This window comes from Patiria miniata, unplaced genomic scaffold (assembly GCF_015706575.1).
Source record: "Patiria miniata isolate m_02_andy unplaced genomic scaffold, ASM1570657v1 HiC_scaffold_7, whole genome shotgun sequence".
In the NCBI taxonomy this organism is placed as follows: domain Eukaryota; kingdom Metazoa; phylum Echinodermata; class Asteroidea; order Valvatida; family Asterinidae; genus Patiria; species Patiria miniata.
This window is the reverse complement of record NW_024037074.1, coordinates 40545097-40564924: the sequence shown is the minus strand read 5'-3', so window position 1 is coordinate 40564924 and position 19828 is coordinate 40545097. Positions and strand designations below refer to the sequence as shown.

Here is a 19828-nt window from a genome sequence, read left to right as displayed (position 1 = left end):
TTGAGCTTTCTCGTCCTGCTGCTTTGGCCGTTGCTGGTGTGGAGCTGAAAGCTGCGGTTGCTCAGCATCTCCATAATGAAGCTCACCATGTGCTTGTCTGGGATGGTTTCCAGAAGCTTCATATGTAGCCCACGCAACCAGACAGTGTCGTAGGCAGCTGTAAGGTCGAGGAAGACAGCACCAGCCTTCTCGCCGGTCTGGAAGCTGTCTTCTATGTCCTGGCACAGAAGGGTCACCTGGTCTGTTGTCGACCTACCACTTCGGAAGCCAGCCTGTTCTTTGGGCAGCTTGGGGTCAATCACTGGGGTGAGGCGCGCCAGGATGAGGCGTTCCAGGAGCTTGAAGGATACACACAGCAGTGAGATGGGCCGGTATCCCTTCGGGTCGTCGCTCGGCTTGTTTGGCTTCGGCAGGGCAATTACCTTGGCACGGCGCCAGATCTTTGGCAGCTTTGAATACTGGAGGCATGTGGAGAGGAAGGAACGGAGCCAGTCAGTTGCCTTCTTGCCTTGATGTTTTATGTACTCAGGGTGGATGCCGTCTATGCCTGGTGCCTTACCAGTCTTCAGGCGTTGTGTGGCCTTATCGATTTCTTGTGATGTGAAGTCGATCGATAGGTTGTGATTGCATCCTGGGGCCCTCAGCAGCTCATGGACTCTTGCTGATGTTTTTCTAGTGAAGTCCTTGTCTGCATTAGGGAAGCGGCCATTACTCAGCAGGAGCGATGCGATGGAGTTTGCAGTGATGGGGCACTGTGCCGGGGTTGTTGACCTTCCTGTCAGCTTGTTTAGAGTCTGCCACCCCCGTCGGCTTGAGTGTGTGAAGTCGATTGATTCCACAGTCTCAATCCAACGTTGCCTGCGCTTCTCATTTAACCTGCAGAATAGGTCGTCTGCTGCTTTGTCCCTATCTTCAGCTGTTTGTGCTACTGAATGGGCGCGAAGTAGATGTTCACATTCGTCGTCCCAACAGGGGACATAGGCTTTGCGCACACCACGGGGGATGTTGTTCTTGGCGGCATCCAGCAGCATTTTGCAGTATGAGTCGTAGGCATCATTCAGGTTGTTGGGGCACGGGTGTGGTAGACCGGCAGCTGCCTTGTTCACTTGTCTGGTGAAGCCTGCCCAGTTAGCTTTCCGGAAGTTCCACCTCTTGACATCCCTCCCTTGCACAGACTGGACCAACGATGGGATGGTGATGAGCGACGGTCGGTGGTGTGACCGGGGAAACATGTCCAGGATGCGTCTTACAGGGAGGGGCTGGTTGTTATGTGATTTTGCAAATGCCAAGTCTGGATTGGTGGTACTGTTCCATCGTGCAGAGTAGAATGTCTGCGGCTCCTTTGGGTCGTATAGGAGTGTAGCATCTACAGTCGAGGCCCAGTCTACCAGGAAGTCGCCATCAGCGTTGGAGCTGCTGTAACCCCAGTCTGTATGATGGCTATTGAAATCACCAGCATACACGGCAGGGGCTGGGACATCTGGCAGGGACGATGGGATCAGTCTGCTGGGTGGTGGTTTGTAGATGTTGACGATGGTAATGTCTTGTGCTTTGGTGGTAATCCATTCTGTCTCTGCACCGTCTGGAGATTCGTCCGCAAAGACATTCGTCCGCAAAGACATGGCCTGGTCAGCCGCCGGACAATCTCCAGACGGTGCGCGACCAATGAAAACGGCTAAGTAGTTTTCGATTTAAGTTGGTATAAACGTGCTTTTTCAAAATTTCTTTTCCGAACGAAAGATAAAGGAATATAATGTCCTGTAACAAATAATTTTGCTTGTTTGTTTTTGCAGGCCTTCATAACGTTTTAAATATTGGTTTTAAGTGGTGTGCTCCAGTTCAGAATTTGCGCACACTATTCAGAACGAATTAGGAGCGTCCCACTCTTAATTCAAAAGTTGAAGTAAATTAATTAATTGCTTGTCATGGGCCAATCTTTTTCGTGCGATGTCGCATTGGAAAGCTCATAACTAATGTAAAGCTAGAAAATTATCAATTCAATTTGAAAATCTATTTTTCAAGGTGCCACACTCAAAAGCACGTGTACACCAACTTTCATAATAATAGGGCCCGTTTTCCTTTTACTTTTTGCTTTTCCCAAAAGTTGTATTCACGCCTAAGGTTAACCTTGTTCTTCCTGCATGTGCTATTTGTAAATTGCTATTTCTCAAGCAATACAAAGGTTATTAACTTAAAGAGACATCATCGAAAAAAAATCTGCACACTTTAGTGATGAATTGGGGTCCGACAATATTTCAGGCGGATCTGTTTGTGCATCACAGTCGTAAAAAAAAGCAACCCAAACTGTTGCAGACATCCAAAGTTGAAAAAAAATCTGTCGTTAAATAAAACATACAAATTGACAATCTTGTAGTTGTACAATTGACAATTTGAAAAATTGATGACAAAAATAATGAGAAGCATAGGGGAGCAACAAATTGTCATTTGTTTTTTTCATACTCTTTCTTACTAATTACATATCGTTTGAAATGGAAGAGAAGGTCTTTGCCATCAGGGAGTTGAAAAGAAAAATTGAACCTAGCCAGACCAGGCATCCACCAAACGCGGCACTTTCACATTGTATTATTTTGTATTTGCTGTCAAAAAGAATATATTTTTACTGGTTCGATTGCGCCCGTCTATGTTGAAGAGCGCCCTCAAAAATACAATAGTCGGGTACCATTGAGCTTAAGTCGTGTCGCCTGACCGTCGTTCACCAAATCAGTGGATAGTAGCGCGGATTGCGCGCGATAAGTAGTACGTGTGTTTACGGTGCCAGTGCAGTGGTTCCTTGGATCATGCTTGGATGATGACGATGCGAATATTTCGTTAAAAACCCACACCGATTCTTCGCCGCTTCAGTAAAAGTTCACAAGGCTTCATCAGTTAATGAAGGAATAATCAGTAGAACCATCCCACAAAATGTCGACGGAGGCTACGCTCCAGCTGCTCTGTGGAGAGAAGAAACTTGACCGAGACCGAGGTTTGGGCGAGCTTCAGCGGCTGATGGACGAGTGCGACCCGCCGGGCCTGGAGCGCTTGGAGACGGCGTTGACGAGCTTGCTGCACGGTCAGGATTCTCAGACATCGTGGGAGACGAGGCAAGGGGTTCTGTTGGGCTCCAAGGTGGTCGTAATGCACGAGTGGGGCAGTGAGACTTTTGCCACACAACTCCGATTGTATGCTCTCCATTCACTCAACGATGATGAAGCAAGAGTTCGCATCGCAGCTGGTAAAATTTGACAGAACAAAAAAAATACCTGCGAAGGAAAGAATGTTGCAACCTGACACCACTTCAGCGGTTGTGTACAAAGTACATTGTACTTTTGTAGTCAAGAAAGTTGCCTAACAAAATTGGAAATGTTTCTCGGTCCCAGATTCATGTCTTATCATCATTTTCGCAATGAATGACCTTCATTGGGATGATATATAAGGAAACAAAGTGGCGTCAGGTTGCAACATTCTTTCCCAAGTGAATTTCAAGTGAAGTGTACTTTTACATCATTTAAACATTTTAGGCCTACGCTTTTTTTTTTTTTTTTTTAAATTTCCCTCAATTCAATGCCCTGCCCTCTTTCAACAAGATTAAACCTGCTGATATTCAGACAATGTCATTACCAGTTGTTCAGATGTGTCAAGAAATGTATAATTTTAAATGTCACTTTTGAGTGTAATTTAGTCAGCTGTTTTGGTGAGTCTTGTGATGTTATATAGTTTTTGACATAGGTGATATGGTCTGCCAAATTTTATAAAACTTTCCAGACATGTAAATTTCTGTGTATTCTATCCAATAAACCTTGTTCCCGCTTCCACAATGGTTTGCAATGAGAAGAACTACGATAAAAATACAAAGTCTGAATTTAAAAAAAGAAAGAGAAACAGCGTCCTCTATTGACAGAGTAAATAAACCTTTTGCGCGCAGTGAGTGCAGGCTAAAGACGCTTGTCTTGTTCGCCTCGTATTTAGCCAACAGGATGCTGGGAAGGGCTGATCTCTTTGAGCTCTAATTGGATAGATTTTGACCTGTGACGTAGAATCATGGAGGAAATGCAGCGCACAAATAGGCTACAGCTGTTTATCAGGTGACTGCTCTATGTTCCAACACCCCTATGTTCCGACAACCTAGATTGTGTTACTCCCGGTTAGGGTTAGGGTTAGGAATAGGAATATGTGCAGTCGAAACATAGGGGTGTCGGAACATAGAGGTGTAACCGTTTATCATACGTATATGTATGTAGCCCGTGCTAGCTGCATGCGAAGGTCATGATAAGTTACTCATAATGCCATCCATTCTTCCGTCACAAGATTCTGCAAAGTGGCATCAGCCATTCCCAGCACCCGCCGCACTGTTTGCAGGGTGGGGGATACAAGCGAACTTGTCTTGCTGAATACTTCTTTCATCGACTTCCCGCTAGTGCTATAAAAACCCTCCAATTGTTTGATAATTCACCATACAGAGTGCATCGGAACCGGGCACTCGAGTCAGTGGCACACCCAGGATTTGGTTTTAGGGGGGGGGGGGGGGGGGGGGGGGGGGGGGGGGGGGGGGCTCAAGCCCCCCGAGGCGCCCCCCCCCCCCCCCTAGCTACCTACCCTATTTTCAAATGCCATGTAATCGGAAGCAGAATTTTTTTTTTTTGGTCAAGGGTAGTTGGCACCCGTACATGTACTACCCGTAAAATGCAAACCACTCATTCACAGACGGTAAAAAATGTCTTCCATTTCTTCCCCTTGCCATGCATCAAACTAACAAGGGAATTCTTAATTAATTGTTAAAAGCAGTCACTTGATTTATTGGCATGACTGAATTTGCTGGCCAGAGGAATATTTCGGCCTAATGGTCGAAATATGAATTCAAGTTTTGCCAATGCCAGCTTAAACATCTACATGTATGAATTTAAAGGCGGTTCCTCAGTTTTGCATAATCCTAACAAACAGAGCTGGACTGATGATTACATGTTTATAGCCCTAGATAGTGTCGTTCAATACAAAATTTATGTTGCCAATGGTCGTTTCTTTCTGATAATTAGGTTTTTTTTTTTTTAAATCACAGAATTTAAACTGAATGTTCTTTTTGTCAATACATTTAAGCAGTATTCATCCAAAAAAATGACTTGCTTGTAAAAGTAAAAATGCAGAACAAATTCGTTGTTCTGGAAAGTTTGGCTTTCTATTCCATTTGTTTTGTCTATGTTGAATAAAGAAATCAACTGGAGCGGGGTTTGAACTTACAACCTGCAGGTTGCTGTTCCAGTGATCTGCCAACAGAGTTATCCAACCTGTTAGTGGTTCCCCAATGTATCAATGTCCTTGTTCAAGGGGCGCTAGTCAGAAGCCATAAACCTGAATGCCGTATGCATACATGCCATGTAGCCAGGGATCTCTCCTGAAGTCACGCTGCCAGCAACATTACAATGCTGCAAATCCGGAAAATAGCAAACAGGGATCACTCAAAGAGGATACATGTACAGCTTTTAATTACATATGTACACATACTGAAATTTGTATCCTTGTGGAGACATTTGTTTGTTCTCGTGCACTAAAGTTTTCGAGTTTGAAAGTACAGTTTCAAAATCCTCTTATTAAAACCAGAATTAATTTCCTTGGCTGAAATTCGGACTTAATATCCCTTTTCTAAAACTCTACCATTTGCAACTGATCAACATACCTTGAAAATTCCTAGTTTTTGAGTAAAATCCATATATCTACGGTATTTCGTGAAAACCTTGTGGAGACGTATTCATCTATAGAAATTGCCCTGTGGAGACGTATACAATCTTTTGTTCCCTATTTTGTGCATGTCTCCAGAGGGCACGGTGTATCAGATCCGGTATTTTCAAATAAACCACAAAGGGGAAACTGACTGGGTGCATTATAATAATTTTTTTCAACGTTGAACAAAGATATCGACTGGAGTAGGGTTTAAACATGCCAACATACCGGTAGGGCTGGATAGCTCAGTTGGTAGAGCACTGGAATGGCAATCCGGAGGTCACAGGTTCAAACCCCGCTCCAGTCAGTTTCTGTGATCAATGTAGAAAAAATTAAACATGTACATGTATGCACACGTATGTACATGTGTAATGCATCTAGTGAGGTTCTGTTTGTGGTTTATTTGAATATTCTATTAATTTAAAACTCTATATTGATGTACATGTACACGTGTACACCTGTACACATGTATGTAGGCCTACATACATTTGTACAGTTTACTATTAGTTAAAGCTGTATGGCATTTTTTTCTTAAATGTGTGGCCAAATATGGACATACGTGTACTTTTCAGGATTTTCTTTATGTGTACAAACATTGACATGTAGACTAGTTTTGTACATAACCAAGTATGGTGAACACTTTAAATGGTTGTTCAATTATGCAAAAATTTTGAGCCATATTAGGCCTATAGTTCTGCTCTTGCTGTATGGTAATGTACCGGTAACTAATGTAATTATATTTGTCCACTTCCATAGTAATAGACAATTAAAATCTAGCCATTAACTGTGTAATTGGGATTTTGGGGCAGAGTAGCACATTATCACACATCACTTAGCACCATAATTGCTTGCATTGTGTACAGTGTTCAGCGTTCAGCGTATAAAAACTAAAGTTTTGTGCCAGTTCACATATATTATGTGCGTACAATGTACACAATAATGGTGGTAAAGAAAACTAATTGATCAATTTTTAATTTATTTTTTTTACAGTCCAGTGCTATTGAATAGGGCAAACGATTATACATGTAATTGTCTTGTTTACATACATGTACATGTATTTTTTATATTTTGTCCAGAAAGCACAGCCTTGTAAACAAAAACAAACTAAGGATAGAGTGTTGCAAATAGTACAAAGTACTCTACATGTATATTATTTTCAAGTGGACAAAAGTAGTCTAAATATCTTGTGCATTGTGCATTACAAACTACATACATGTACATGTAGCATCTAATAAATGTATGTGTTTTGAACATTATAATGTTCTCCAAAAAAGGGGACAACAATAAGGGAACTAAGCATTGTACATTTAATGAAACTGTTTCCCAACATGAGATTTATATGAAATATATGGCTGGATTATTGTATGTTTGTTCCTCACAAACATACAATGTATCAAAACTACATTGTATCAAGCATGCATGTAATTACCAGTACATGTACATGTACATGACATGTACATGGGCTTTAATTACGTATCAGCACAGCAGATTGCATTTTAGGTGCATATCATACTGAACGTCAGAAAAGTAAATACCACTTCAGGTTGAATTTCTAAAAATAGACATTTCCAAGCAGCTCTTTACACCTGCCTTCAATATTAATGGTCTATAAATAGAAAATGGAGCCTGGATCTAACAAAGGCCCTAATGGGCCCAGTGTTTGTTGGCCTGTGGGCAGAGCTATTTTTAGCTCCCTTGCCTTATTGATGTTTGATAAATTTGACATTTAAAAAAGGCAGTCTGCATATTACCATCCACACAGAGCGCACTAAAGCGGAATTTGTATTGCCCTGAAGAAAACACATGAAGTACTCCCTTGTCTGTGAGGCTGGTCATGTGGGGAATAGTTGATGGGGAATAAAGACAGACAATATGGCACAGTGTTGGAACAGAACGAACTAAGGGATGCAGATTTTTTTTTTTCCCCGCCATTGACAATGGCAGGAAAGCCATATTTTTTCTGCTGAAAATTAATTTTTTTCCTTCTGAAAGTATTTTTCTTCTAATTTCTTTCTTTCTTTCTTCCTGTTCTGTCTCAATTATAAATTATTATCGATTTTGCCTGAAATTAGGGGCCTACTGGTCACGATGTTAATGTGCAAGATTTACAAATGTATGTTATGATTTCTAAGACGAATAGCTTAAAACCTGCAACAATTTCAATTTGACATTATTTTTTTCACCATATACTACCTCATGGGCCGAAGACTGAATGTATTTCTCATTCAGCTAATTTGAAAGTAGATTTATTGATACAGAATTTACTTGCACGAACATGTATGTCAACTTTATCGAAAAAAAACTTTTCGCCTGATAAGCATTAATTACACTGATGGTTTACATGAAGCTCATAATCTCATTATTGTGTCACTGAACATTGGACCAGTCCCTTGTTTTGTGATTCGACATAGAAGTATGAGTTGTCGTTATACCTTCCAAATTGCCTCCAATTAACAGTATGCCATTGACATTAACTGATCTGCTGTATCTTTAAATGCAAAGTTGGGTTTTGCCCTTCACTGACATGATTTGATAAACACAATACACTCAGTGTTGTCTGAGGGTTTGTGAGAATTTTCCTTTACACATATACAAGCTTACTAGGGTGGGACTCGAACCCACGACCTCCTGCTTACTAGTGCAGACATCTTACCACTGGACCACTGAGCTTGCTAGGGTCAGTTGGCTGGCTCGATCTGACCAAAATCACATCAGTGGAACAGCAAAACCTAATATTGAATTAAAGGTACAAATAAACATTCCAGTATTTGTAATTTGTGCATTTTGTTCGTTTGAAGCAACAAATGTGCTCAGAATCTAGAGAAGGGTGCTGAACAACTAACCTGATGAAGTTTCAGCTCAGCTTCAGCTGTATATTTCGAGACAAACAACTTTCTAGGATATTGATTTCAAATCAAAAGTTGCTGAATCATGCCTTGAATTGGGCCTGAATTCAGCGTCCCAGACGCGTTTCTCTCTAAGCCGAATGCAGCTACGTGATGTCGCGCACTGATCCAAAAAATTAAAGCAACCGCACGCGTGTGCATCGTGTCAACGTTTGCGTTCACTTCGCCGAATAAAAAAAAAAAAACTACTAACGGAAATTACTAACTAACAGAACTACTAACCGTACGGCACCGTTGAAAAGGCCTTTTTTTGTTGACTTCTATAAATGATGGCATGCCAGACAGAATAATTTCAAAGGGAGTTTAGTCCCCTTACTATCTTTCAACCAAGTATGTTTTTCAACAATAATTACGTCAGTTACTTTTTGGAAAGCTGCAAATGATGGACTGTACATGTAGCTTTTACATTTCCCGATGCAAAATTCCATCCCACAATTAATAGTGATATCAGCAGTTTGACACTATCCCAGTTGAATTGCAACAAGCCGTGTAAACAGTTCCCATTTGTTTTTTCTACGCTTTGTTCATGTGTGCCTTCGGTAGGCGAGGTCCTGGGTGCACTCTGCAAACGTTGCGGCACGGAGGTCTACCAGTCGGCCTGCGAGCTGATCCACGATGGAGTGCGGAACAACCTGGAGCGCATCCCGCTCTCGGAGAGATCGGAGGGGGAGAGGGAGAACACCCACATCTTGATGGAGAAACTGGCCGTTCAGCATGAGCAGGTATACCCACTGTGCACGAACAATGAGGGCGCTATTTAGTCGGATAACGACAGTCACAAATCATTTGTTAAATAGAAGTTCAACAAAGAATTATTAGTCGACTATTGCTTCCCAAACTTTTACAGGTTGTCATAGAGGTACTTTCCTCGCCTTCCACCGCTGTGACCCATGTTCGATACCTGCCCCAGGCCAATATGTGGGTTTTCAGTCCCTGCCTGATTCCGTGGGTTTCCCCAGAATTTTCTTCAGGGGTTTTCCTCCCACATCTAAAACTGTAATTTCTTCACATTGTCTTCTCTTAACCAGGGCCCATGGGAGACCAGTGGGTTCCCCTGAATTGGCTAACCAGTTACAATAAGAATTAAATAAATAAAAAAACACCATTTTTTTTCTTTTCAGGGGCATTTTATGAACTCCATGGTTCTGTCACCACACACTAGAGCTCCGTGAAAAAGATATATTGTATGCACACACTGTTTCTTGCACTCCTGGCGTAAAGTATGCACAAGTAATTTGATTTTGAATGTGCCAAAAAAACCTGAAAAGTCTTAATGTTAGCGCCAGAGGCACTGTGGCAGTGTGCAGAGTCCCTCTTAACTCTCTGTGCAACCAAGTGAGGGAGTACTTGTCCAAAGAATTCATACCATAGGCTTTATTTTTCATATTTTTTGTGAAATTACTGAATTTCTGTTTTTAATGTTTCATCAGGTAGAATAAATAACATTTAAAATATAAAAAAAAATTGTTATTGTTTTTTTTCTTTCTTTGAAGGGAGGGAGTGCAACAGCAGAGCAGATTTTCCATGATACTGCAGGCTGGAAAAACCTGGAAACCTGGATGAAGTGAGTTGATCGCGTAAAACACATTTTATGACAAAATTATGGTCTATTTGTATTGCATATTTCTACTCAATTTTTATTACCCCAAGATGTCCTAGTTCTGCTAAAAATCCACCAAGGCACGGTAAACCAATGACAAAAATAAGCTTTGTGTTAAGTACTTCTTGTTTGATCAATGGCCTGAATCCTTCAAATTACTTAAAGGTACCATATACAACATTTGCAAATGTCAGAAAACAAAACTACCTAATTATCATGAAATACCTTACTTGACTGTAAGTGAATAATGGTTTCAAGCATCCTGTAAAATCATGGCACCTGGTGTGCTATCATTTTCAAGAAAAGTGGATTTTTTTTATGCCAGCTATACATGTACCTACATGTATGTACATTTGTACATACATACATTTGTACCAGTTACCTCTTTTGTCTGTTAACAGGATTTGACTAGTCATAGTGCTTGCACGAATGTGATCTGACTGTTTTTACTAGTCTGTATACAAATACATGGCAGGGGAAGTGGAAGAAAATTTTGACAGTCTGTGACTGATCAAACAGTAGGAGGGTACATGTACATGATATGCCTGTCTTTGTTCCGCCCAGGTGCTTGGAGTCCGTCATCAATGGCTGTGGGCCTCATTTCGTCCCGTTCATCACACAGGATCTTCTAGACCTCATCTTTCAGACCCTGACCCATACCAACCGGTTCGTCAGGGAGACGGGGTACTACGTCATGTCATCTCTAGTCAGCTGCACATCACCACAAGGTGCGTCTGTTTACAACAAACTTTGCCACTTTATATAACTGACATACAGATCCTTGTCATTTGATTGGTTGAACTCACATCATGTGACGTTTGATATTGCTCCCACTCATGCTGGGGCTAAAAAAAAAAATTCGCCCATGGGAATGGGAAATACTACCGTAATTTTCGGAATATAAGCTGCGGCTTATACGTTGAATTTGCCCATGAAAATGTTTACTGCAGCTTATACACAGGGCGGCTTATATGCCGAGACTTGAAGAATAAAATAAATGATATTCAAATGTATATTTAACTTGATGTACTGGTATAAGAAAATATCTGTTGCTGAAATGAATCATCAATTAAGAAAGTCACTAACAAACCGAAAGCACGTCCCACAAAAAGGTACCGAGCGGTAAAAAGTACGGCTAGCGAAAGCTAGGTGTCTCTTCGACATCGACAACCGGCCGTACGTGATTCTAGTGCTGCATGCATGCTGCATGCATTCCCCATGGACCACACCATTTGTGGTAATAAAGGGGTGTACTTTCTTGGGAACAATAATTACCAATATTTCCGCTGTTTAAAAACAGAATAAAAGACAACTAATACTTTTTATGGAGTTCCAACCATTTCTTTATTCAATAATCAGTTGTTCAATGTCACAATATAATTTTTTCTTGAAATGTATTCAAGAAACGATGTAAAACTCAAAACAGGAGCTAAAAATCACCCCTTACAAAATGAACTGTGAATGATTTGGTATAACTTTTTTGGCCCTTTTTATAACTTTCGTAGTGTAAATGGAACTGGTTCAGAGCATTTTACCCTGCGATGATATTCCTCCCATTCCACTCTGAGCCACTCAATATTATATAATGTAATATTGTGATAAACTTCCATGTAAAAGGGGAGGATGGTATAGTAGGGGTGTGCTTTTACGAGAAGTCTGGGAACCGGGTACCCGATTGAAAAAAAAACACGGTCACCTGGGTAACCATTAAAGAAACCCAACCAAAAATTCAAATGTCAGAAGTTGCTGTCCAGATTGTTTCTGAAGGTCCTCACGATATTACTAAAACGCTAATGTTTTAAGCCACATTTTAAAACAAAATGAAAGTGAGGCGTGAAACGCATAAATAGTCTTGCACCATCCCATTCAACAGTTTACAAGGCCTACCGGTATTTACACATACGTGAGTTTGTCGCAACGACTATGTCAAGCGGCAATGTGGAACACGTGCACGTGTGAACGAACAAATACGCGACATGTTGCGCTAGTTTTGAAATTAGGATGATTAGTCGCACGAATTTGTCGCGTAAATATAAACGCACTTATTGATTTGTGTGTATATATAAAAACGTGCGACATTATCGTAGGACAAAATCATGTTTGTGTAACTAAAATTCAGGGAACACTATCAAAATATGAATTATGTCTATTCAGCTTCATGACATTTTGTGAAAGACTTGCTATCTTGATGTCATTGATCAGATAACGGAGACGATGCGATGGAGTCGTGTAGCGAGTTAACTGATGAGAGCCCGGTCTTGCATTATGGTGACCAGGTGGCCCAACACCTTGCTGAGGGTTTAGCAGACAACTGGAGTCAGGTTAGTGTTCAACAAATTTGAAAAATCCCAAGATAATGGCAATAAAATTCCCAAGATTTCCCAAGATAGTCAGGATTATGTTTCAGAAATGCGCAATGCAAGATTACACTTTTTTATATGTGTACTGTGTATGTTGGGCCCAGAAAGTGCTGCAAAATTCAAACTATAAACTTGAAATGCGCAAACTCCCAAGTTCGGTGAAATATTCCCAAGGTCTAGACCAAATTCCCAAAATCTTGGGAAAAATCACAAGGAGTGGCCACACTACTCGCAGTTGGCCATTCGCAATATTTTAAATATTAAAAAGTGCACTTAAAAAACTTGTAACCCAAAAAGGGTGTATTATAGTTTTCACACATTTCAGAAGAATGGATGTTTGCATAATACATTCCAGTGTGGAATTCATGTCATGGACCCTGTAAGTTTTGTGTCCTCTGTGTAACCTTTGGTTGTTTGAGAAGTTTACGTCTTTTCGTTTTCTTTAGGTGAGGATGGCCAGTTCGGTAGCGACAAGAAAGTTCCTTCTGAACCTGCCAAACTGTGAGAGCAGAGAGAAGTTCTTTCCTCTCCTCTTACCAAGGATGTGTTTGAATAGGTGAGTGCTCATTCAAAGAACATTTTCAGTGAATCTTTGAAAATCCTCAAATGTGTAGTGTGATTCTTGTTAGTAAATAAAGTCACGAGCCAGTATGGCCCATCAGGCCGGCATTTTGAGCTGGTTTCAATGGCTAGAAACGACTCAGGATATTTGTATTCCCCCTGGATGGGATGCCAGTCCATCGGAGGCTACTCCCCAGCTAATGCCGGTACCCATTTACACTCCTGGGTGGAGAGAGGCAAGTGAGAGTGAAGTGGCTTGCCCAAGGACACAACATATGGCCAGCAGTTGGATTCGAACCCCTGACCCTCTGATCTTGAATCACGAACCCTAGCCATTTGGCCACACTAGGCTGAGTTGAAGTTAATCACAAAAGTTAATCACAACTCCGGGGGACGAACCTGTGTTCACAGGAATGGAGTGCCCATCTCTCTTTCAAAGCGATTGGGCCAGAATCGATATAATGCTGCTGCTGTGGGGGGATCGCCACACCTCCTCCACAGCGAGTCTGTTACCTTCCCAGCATTGACTAATGCGGTACCCATTTAACACCTGGGTTGAGAGGAGTAATTGAGGTAAAGCGCCTTACTCAAGGGCACAGCCACATGGCCACGGCAAGGCTCGAACCCACAACCTCACGATCATGAATCCTGTGCTCCACCGCTAGACCACACGAGCACAACTCAACCGCAAGTTATTCAATCTCAAGTCAAGTCAAGTCAAGTCACAATCTACTCCAATGAACTGTGATGGAGATATGTCTTTGTCATTTTTACTCGTGACCTTTTTCATAATTACTTTATGACAGACTAGTGATGGCCTTGATTACAATCCTGACGTTGAGTCGGTTTCTTTCATTGATTACAAAAAAACATCAATAAATTTATGAAGTGACAGTAAGCAAGTCGTTGTTAAGGCATGTTTACGGAATCTATGAAACCATAATTTATTTGACCCTATCAAGACCTGGCTTTTGTAATATTTTTTTCTGGAATTGGAGGAAAGCCACGGTAGCTGTGCTACTGGAACGGCTTGTTATTTGGCATCCTAGATATTTGCTCGGCTGGCTTATGATGAGCTTTCTGTTTAGTTAGATAGCCACTGCAGCCAAGCAGTTGGTGAGCTGCATGTTTTGATATTGTACGTCATTTCATCTTGCCAAAATGCCTTTATTATTTTGTTCAGTGATATCAACTTATGATCATCAGAGATGAAACTTTTCCGATTTTAATCGGAAAACCGACTTTTTGAATTTTCCAACGAAATTTCCGATTTTTTTACAGTGTGTCCCACAAAATTTGATTTTCTGATGATTTTTTCACAAAATGTCATTTTATTTCAATCATAATTTCGAAGAAAGTCGATGGAAATGGCGTGCTAAAATCATCGCGAACGTAGTTTTAATCTCTTTCACCAGTCGTTATTGGAGAGTTTCAACGGTAGAAACACAGGGCATAACACTGATCGGAGCCTTCTCCGGCTGGACAAAAGGTTAAACATTGACAGGCGACATGGAAAAATCACTGTGTCGCACGTGCGTGCGAATATGCAATGGTACCAGCGTGCGTACGTACCACACCACCGTACCGTCCGCTAGCACATGGCCGGCCGGGACGGGTAGCCTTGTGAAGGATCCTGCGGATAAAATCATTATGTTGTGCGATTTTCGGAGGTTTCAGATTCAGTTGTACAAAATGCAATGCTTTAAAAATCATGATGAATATCTCGAGGATAGCGAAGAGAGCATTAGCGAAACATTTCACTGGCATTTGTTGGAAGAGAAAGACGGTAATGCCTGATTTTTTTCCCATGCATGAATGCAAGTGGTTGAATCATGGACATGATTGAAGCACCATGAACGGTGCCCTTGTCTTTCGGACTTTTCCCTCGACTTTCTCAAGTAAGAAGTGAACTTCTTTATTGATGACTCCATTACTCTAACCGTAATTCAGGCATTTTATGCAATGAAAACGCTGACCATTTTTTTTTTCATCGTAAAATTTTGTTTGAATAAAAAATAAAGCAGGAGTTGGTGTCCGGAAATTGGGCATGAAGTGTATTGTACATGCATGTATATGTGTGTAATGGCAGCGCGGCCCAGATTTCGGACACGTATTTTTGTTCGGCCTTTTTTCCGATTTTTTTGCCACATGCCAGTTTCATCTCTGGATCATGCATTAAACAAAACATGAGACAATACGCATTTGGCATCATTTAATTTAGCTAATTAAATGGGTGCAACTGCATTTCTTTGTGTTCAGATTGTTTAATATTTCACAGACCAACCAATCCTACTTCAGAGGCAGTCAGTAAGAGACCATAAAAATGAAAAGGGACACCCTGAGCAGGACTCCATACTCTGCCAAAATGATATCACGACCCAGGCTTATGGCTCTGCAAACTGACATGCTTAAACATTGGCACAAACATTCTTCACTGTTTTAAGAATTATTCTAACAGCTATCCTCTTATTTTGAAATGAATGCAGGTATTATGTTGCTGAGGGTGTGAGGACATACTCACAGCATACATGGAGGCAAGTGACTGGGGAGCAGGGCAAACTGTTTGTGGAGGCAAACATGCCAAATATGGTGAGTTCTTCCTTCTTGACATCACATTGATAATGCTTCCCTCACCAAGTTCAATCAAAGGCTATGGGCTCTGTGCACAAGAATCCCCCTCAACGATAAGAAAGCCTGACTCTCAAGCGAGGACGCTATGGCTTTGTGCACATTCAGAATAAACAGTTGTGCCTACTTCATGCATGCATTCACGGCTCTCGAAAGGGCTGAAAAAGCCCCCTCTCTTGTTCGCACGGAGCCATGAACAGTTGCCATTAATTATCATCAGAATGGGTAGCTTAGGAAAAATTGAAGTCTCATTTAATTTACAATTCTGACATCACGAAACATTTGCTGCAAAATTTGCTGGAGTAGAAATATGTTCAACTTTTGTAAATTCGCAGCACGAAAAAACTACTCGTGATGTCAAAAATATGCATTCGCATTCAACATGTTCAAGCTGAATATGAATTGGCCTTAACCTTAAAAAGGGCCGTGTTATTTTTACCATCTCTCAGCCGAGGGGGGGGGGGGAGGGGGTCGATTTTTATGTTTTTGGTATCAAAAGATGCACAAGGCTCGAGACTAAAAGACTAAAAAATCAGAACAGCTTGGGTCGCGAAAAAAAATTTCAAAGCTATCACAGAAAAAGTTGAGGGGGGATTTCCCCCCCCCCCCAGCCCCTTTTGGGTTAAGAAGGCTGTGACATGCACAGAACATATAAAGTTGGTTGAATAAAGTTGGGTTTTATTTATTTAAATTTGTTTAACAGGTAGATTACTACATCGAACAGACCGATGCAAACAACCATGCAGTGAGGGAGGCTTCCTGTGCCTGCATAGCAGAGTTAGGGTCCAAGGTACATCCCTCTCATTGACCCCTCTCAGACACACCTATGCCCCTCCCCCTCCTTCCACCGAGGGAGGCTGCCTGTGCCTGCATAGCAGAGTTAGGGTTCAAGGTACACCCTTCTCATTGACCCCTCTCAGACACACCTATGCCCCTCCCCCTCCTTCCACCGAGGGAGGCTGCCTGTGCCTGCATAGCAGAGTTAGGGTTCAAGGTACAATCCCTCTCATTGACCCTACTCAGACACACCTATGCCCCTCCCCCTCCTTCCACCGAGGGAGGCTGCCTGTGCCTGCATAGCAGAGTTAGGGTTCAAGGTACACCCTTCTCATTGACCCCTCTCAGACACACCTATGCCCCTCCCCCTCCTTCCACCGAGGGAGGCTGCCTGTGCCTGCATAGCAGAGTTAGGGTTCAAGGTACAATCCCTCTCATTGACCCTACTCAGACACACCTATGCCCCTCCCCCTCCTTCCACCGAGGGAGGCTGCCTGTGCCTGCATAGCAGAGTTAGGGTTCAAGGTACAATCCCTCTCATTGACCCTACTCAGACACACCTATGCCCCTCCCCCTCCTTCCACCGAGGGAGGCTGCCTGTGCCTGCATAGCAGAGTTAGGGTTCAAGGTACAATCCCTCTCATTGACCCTACTCAGACACACCTATGCCCCTCCCCCTCCTTCCACTGAGGGAGGCTGCCTGTGCCTGCATAGCAGAGTTAGGGTTCAAGGTACAATCCCTCTCATTGACCCTACTCAGACACACCTATGCCCCTCCCCCCTCCTTCCACCGAGGGAGGCTGCCTGTGCCTGCATAGCAGAGTTAGGGTTCAAGGTACAACCCCTCTCATTGACCCTACTCAGACACACCTATGCCCCTCCCCCTCCTTCCACCGAGGGAGGCTGCTTGTGCCTGCATAGCAGAGTTAGGGTTCAAGGTACAATCCCTCTCATTGACCCTACTCAGACACACCTATGCCCCTCCCCCTCCTTCCACCGAGGGAGGCTGCCTGTGCCTGCATAGCAGAGTTAGGGTTCAAGGTACAATCCCTCTCATTGACCCTACTCAGACACACCTATGCCCCTCCCCCTCCTTCCACTGAGGGAGGCTGCCTGTGCCTGCATAGCAGAGTTAGGGTTCAAGGTACAATCCCTCTCATTGACCCTACTCAGACACACCTATGCCCCTCCCCCCTCCTTCCACCGAGGGAGGCTGGCTGTGCCTGCATAGCAGAGTTAGGGTTCAAGGTACAATCCCTCTCATTGACCCTACTCAGACACACGTTAGGGTTCAAGGTACACCCTTCTCAATGACCCTACTCAGACACACCTATGCCCCTCCCCCTCCTTCCACCCGAGGGAGGCTTCCTGTGCCTGCATAGCAGAGTTAGGGTCCAAGATACAACCCCTCTCATTGACCCTACTCAGACACACTTATGCCCCTCCCCCTCCTTCCACTGAGGGAGGCTGCCTGTGCCTGCATAGCAGAGTTAGGGTTCAAGGTACACCCTTCTCATTGACCCTACTCAGACACACCTATGCCCCTCCCCCTCCTTCCACCGAGGGAGGCTGCCTGTGCCTGCATAGCAGAGTTAGGGTTCAAGGTACAATCCCTCTCATTGACCCTACTCAGACACACCTATGCCCCTCCCCCTCCTTCCACTGAGGGAGGCTGCCTGTGCCTGCATAGCAGAGTTAGGGTTCAAGGTACAATCCCTCTCATTGACCCTACTCAGACACACCTATGCCCCTCCCCCCTCCTTCCACCGAGGGAGGCTGGCTGTGCCTGCATAGCAGAGTTAGGGTTCAAGGTACAATCCCTCTCATTGACCCTACTCAGACACACGTTAGGGTTCAAGGTACACCCTTCTCAATGACCCTACTCAGACACACCTATGCCCCTCCCCCTCCTTCCACCCGAGGGAGGCTTCCTGTGCCTGCATAGCAGAGTTAGGGTCCAAGATACAACCCCTCTCATTGACCCTACTCAGACACACCTATGCCCCTCCCCCTCCTTCCACTGAGGGAGGCTGCCTGTGCCTGCATAGCAGAGTTAGGGTTCAAGGTACAATCCCTCTCATTGACCCTACTCAGACACACCTATGCCCCTCCCCCTCCTTCCACCGAGGGAGGCTTCCTGTGCCTGCATAGCAGAGTTAGGGTCCAAGATACAACCCCTCTCATTGACCCAATTCAGACACACCTATGCCCCTCCCCCTCCTTCCACCGAGGGAGGCTTCCTGTGCCTGCATAGCAGAGTTAGGGTTCAAGGTACATCCCTCTCATTGACCCCTCTCAGACACACCTATGCCCCACCCCCTCCTTCCACCGAGGGAGGCTGCCTGTGCCTGCATAGCAGAGTTAGGGTTCAAGGTACACCCTTCTCATTGACCCCTCTCAGACACACCTATGCCCCTCCCCCTCCTTCCACCGAGGGAGGCTTCCTGTGCCTGCATAGCAGAGTTAGGGTCCAAGATACAACCCCTCTCATTGAACCTACTCAGACACACTTATGCCCCTCCCCCTACTTCCACTCCAACATCCTGGTCTTGGGTAGAAGTTTGCCAGGTTAAAATTGGTGCTCAAACTTCAAAATGTGCATCCATCCACCTACCAGTTTGTTTAATTTCATGGCACACATGTGTATTTAGGTTCATATATTGCATATACAAATGTGTACAGACATTCCATATGGTATGGCAAAATCACAATACATTTTAAGTAATAAAGAAGAGTTGATAGTTTATGGGCTCCGTGCGCCAACGAAAGAGGGCGCCCTTTTACCTAGAAACGACGTCCCATGGGCGGGACACTAAGGCCGTGTCCGAAACGGGCTTCCAGAGCTACGGCTACGTCTATTGTCAGCACGTCCCCGCGTGTTTTCAATGGGCGCGGACCTAGACCTAGCTCTAGACAACTGATTCGGATGCAGCCTTAGCTAGTTGTCGCTCACCGTTCCTTGTGTGTGACGCATGCACACCAGGGGATTTGTACCATGTACACGCAGTAGTGGTACGGCCGCGCGTCGTGGCAAATTTTTGCAGTCAGGCAAGATGGCGTCGGTCGGTCACCCCCAACTGTACTTTCTTTGCCGGTGAGGGGGTGTTTGTGAACGGAGCGGATATGCTGGCTCTTTGATGTTGGAATATGTTAACTCACTACACTACCTCTGCTGTTGTCAATATTACAAAGATACCATAACTAACAATTTTATGCCATCATTTTGGAATATTATACATTCCCCCTCACCCCTTACATGAAATCTGTTCACTTGTACTATCTGC

The 19828-nt window shown here is 43.5% G+C and overlaps 1 protein-coding gene across 1 annotated transcript in view; it reads left to right on the top strand.

The window, feature by feature from the left end:
* Positions 1 to 2745: 2745 nt before the first annotated feature.
* The window catches only part of LOC119745577, a 29519-nt gene continuing 12436 nt past the window's right edge, over positions 2746 to 19828 (top strand). The window contains exons 1-8 of the mRNA XM_038222035.1: positions 2746 to 3232; positions 9162 to 9340; positions 10112 to 10182; positions 10783 to 10946; positions 12421 to 12539; positions 13025 to 13134; positions 15626 to 15728; positions 16471 to 16557. Of these exons, the coding sequence (XP_038077963.1) occupies positions 2923 to 3232; positions 9162 to 9340; positions 10112 to 10182; positions 10783 to 10946; positions 12421 to 12539; positions 13025 to 13134; positions 15626 to 15728; positions 16471 to 16557 (1143 nt within the window). The 5' untranslated portion in view covers positions 2746 to 2922. The remainder of the gene's footprint in view (positions 3233 to 9161; positions 9341 to 10111; positions 10183 to 10782; positions 10947 to 12420; positions 12540 to 13024; positions 13135 to 15625; positions 15729 to 16470; positions 16558 to 19828) is intronic.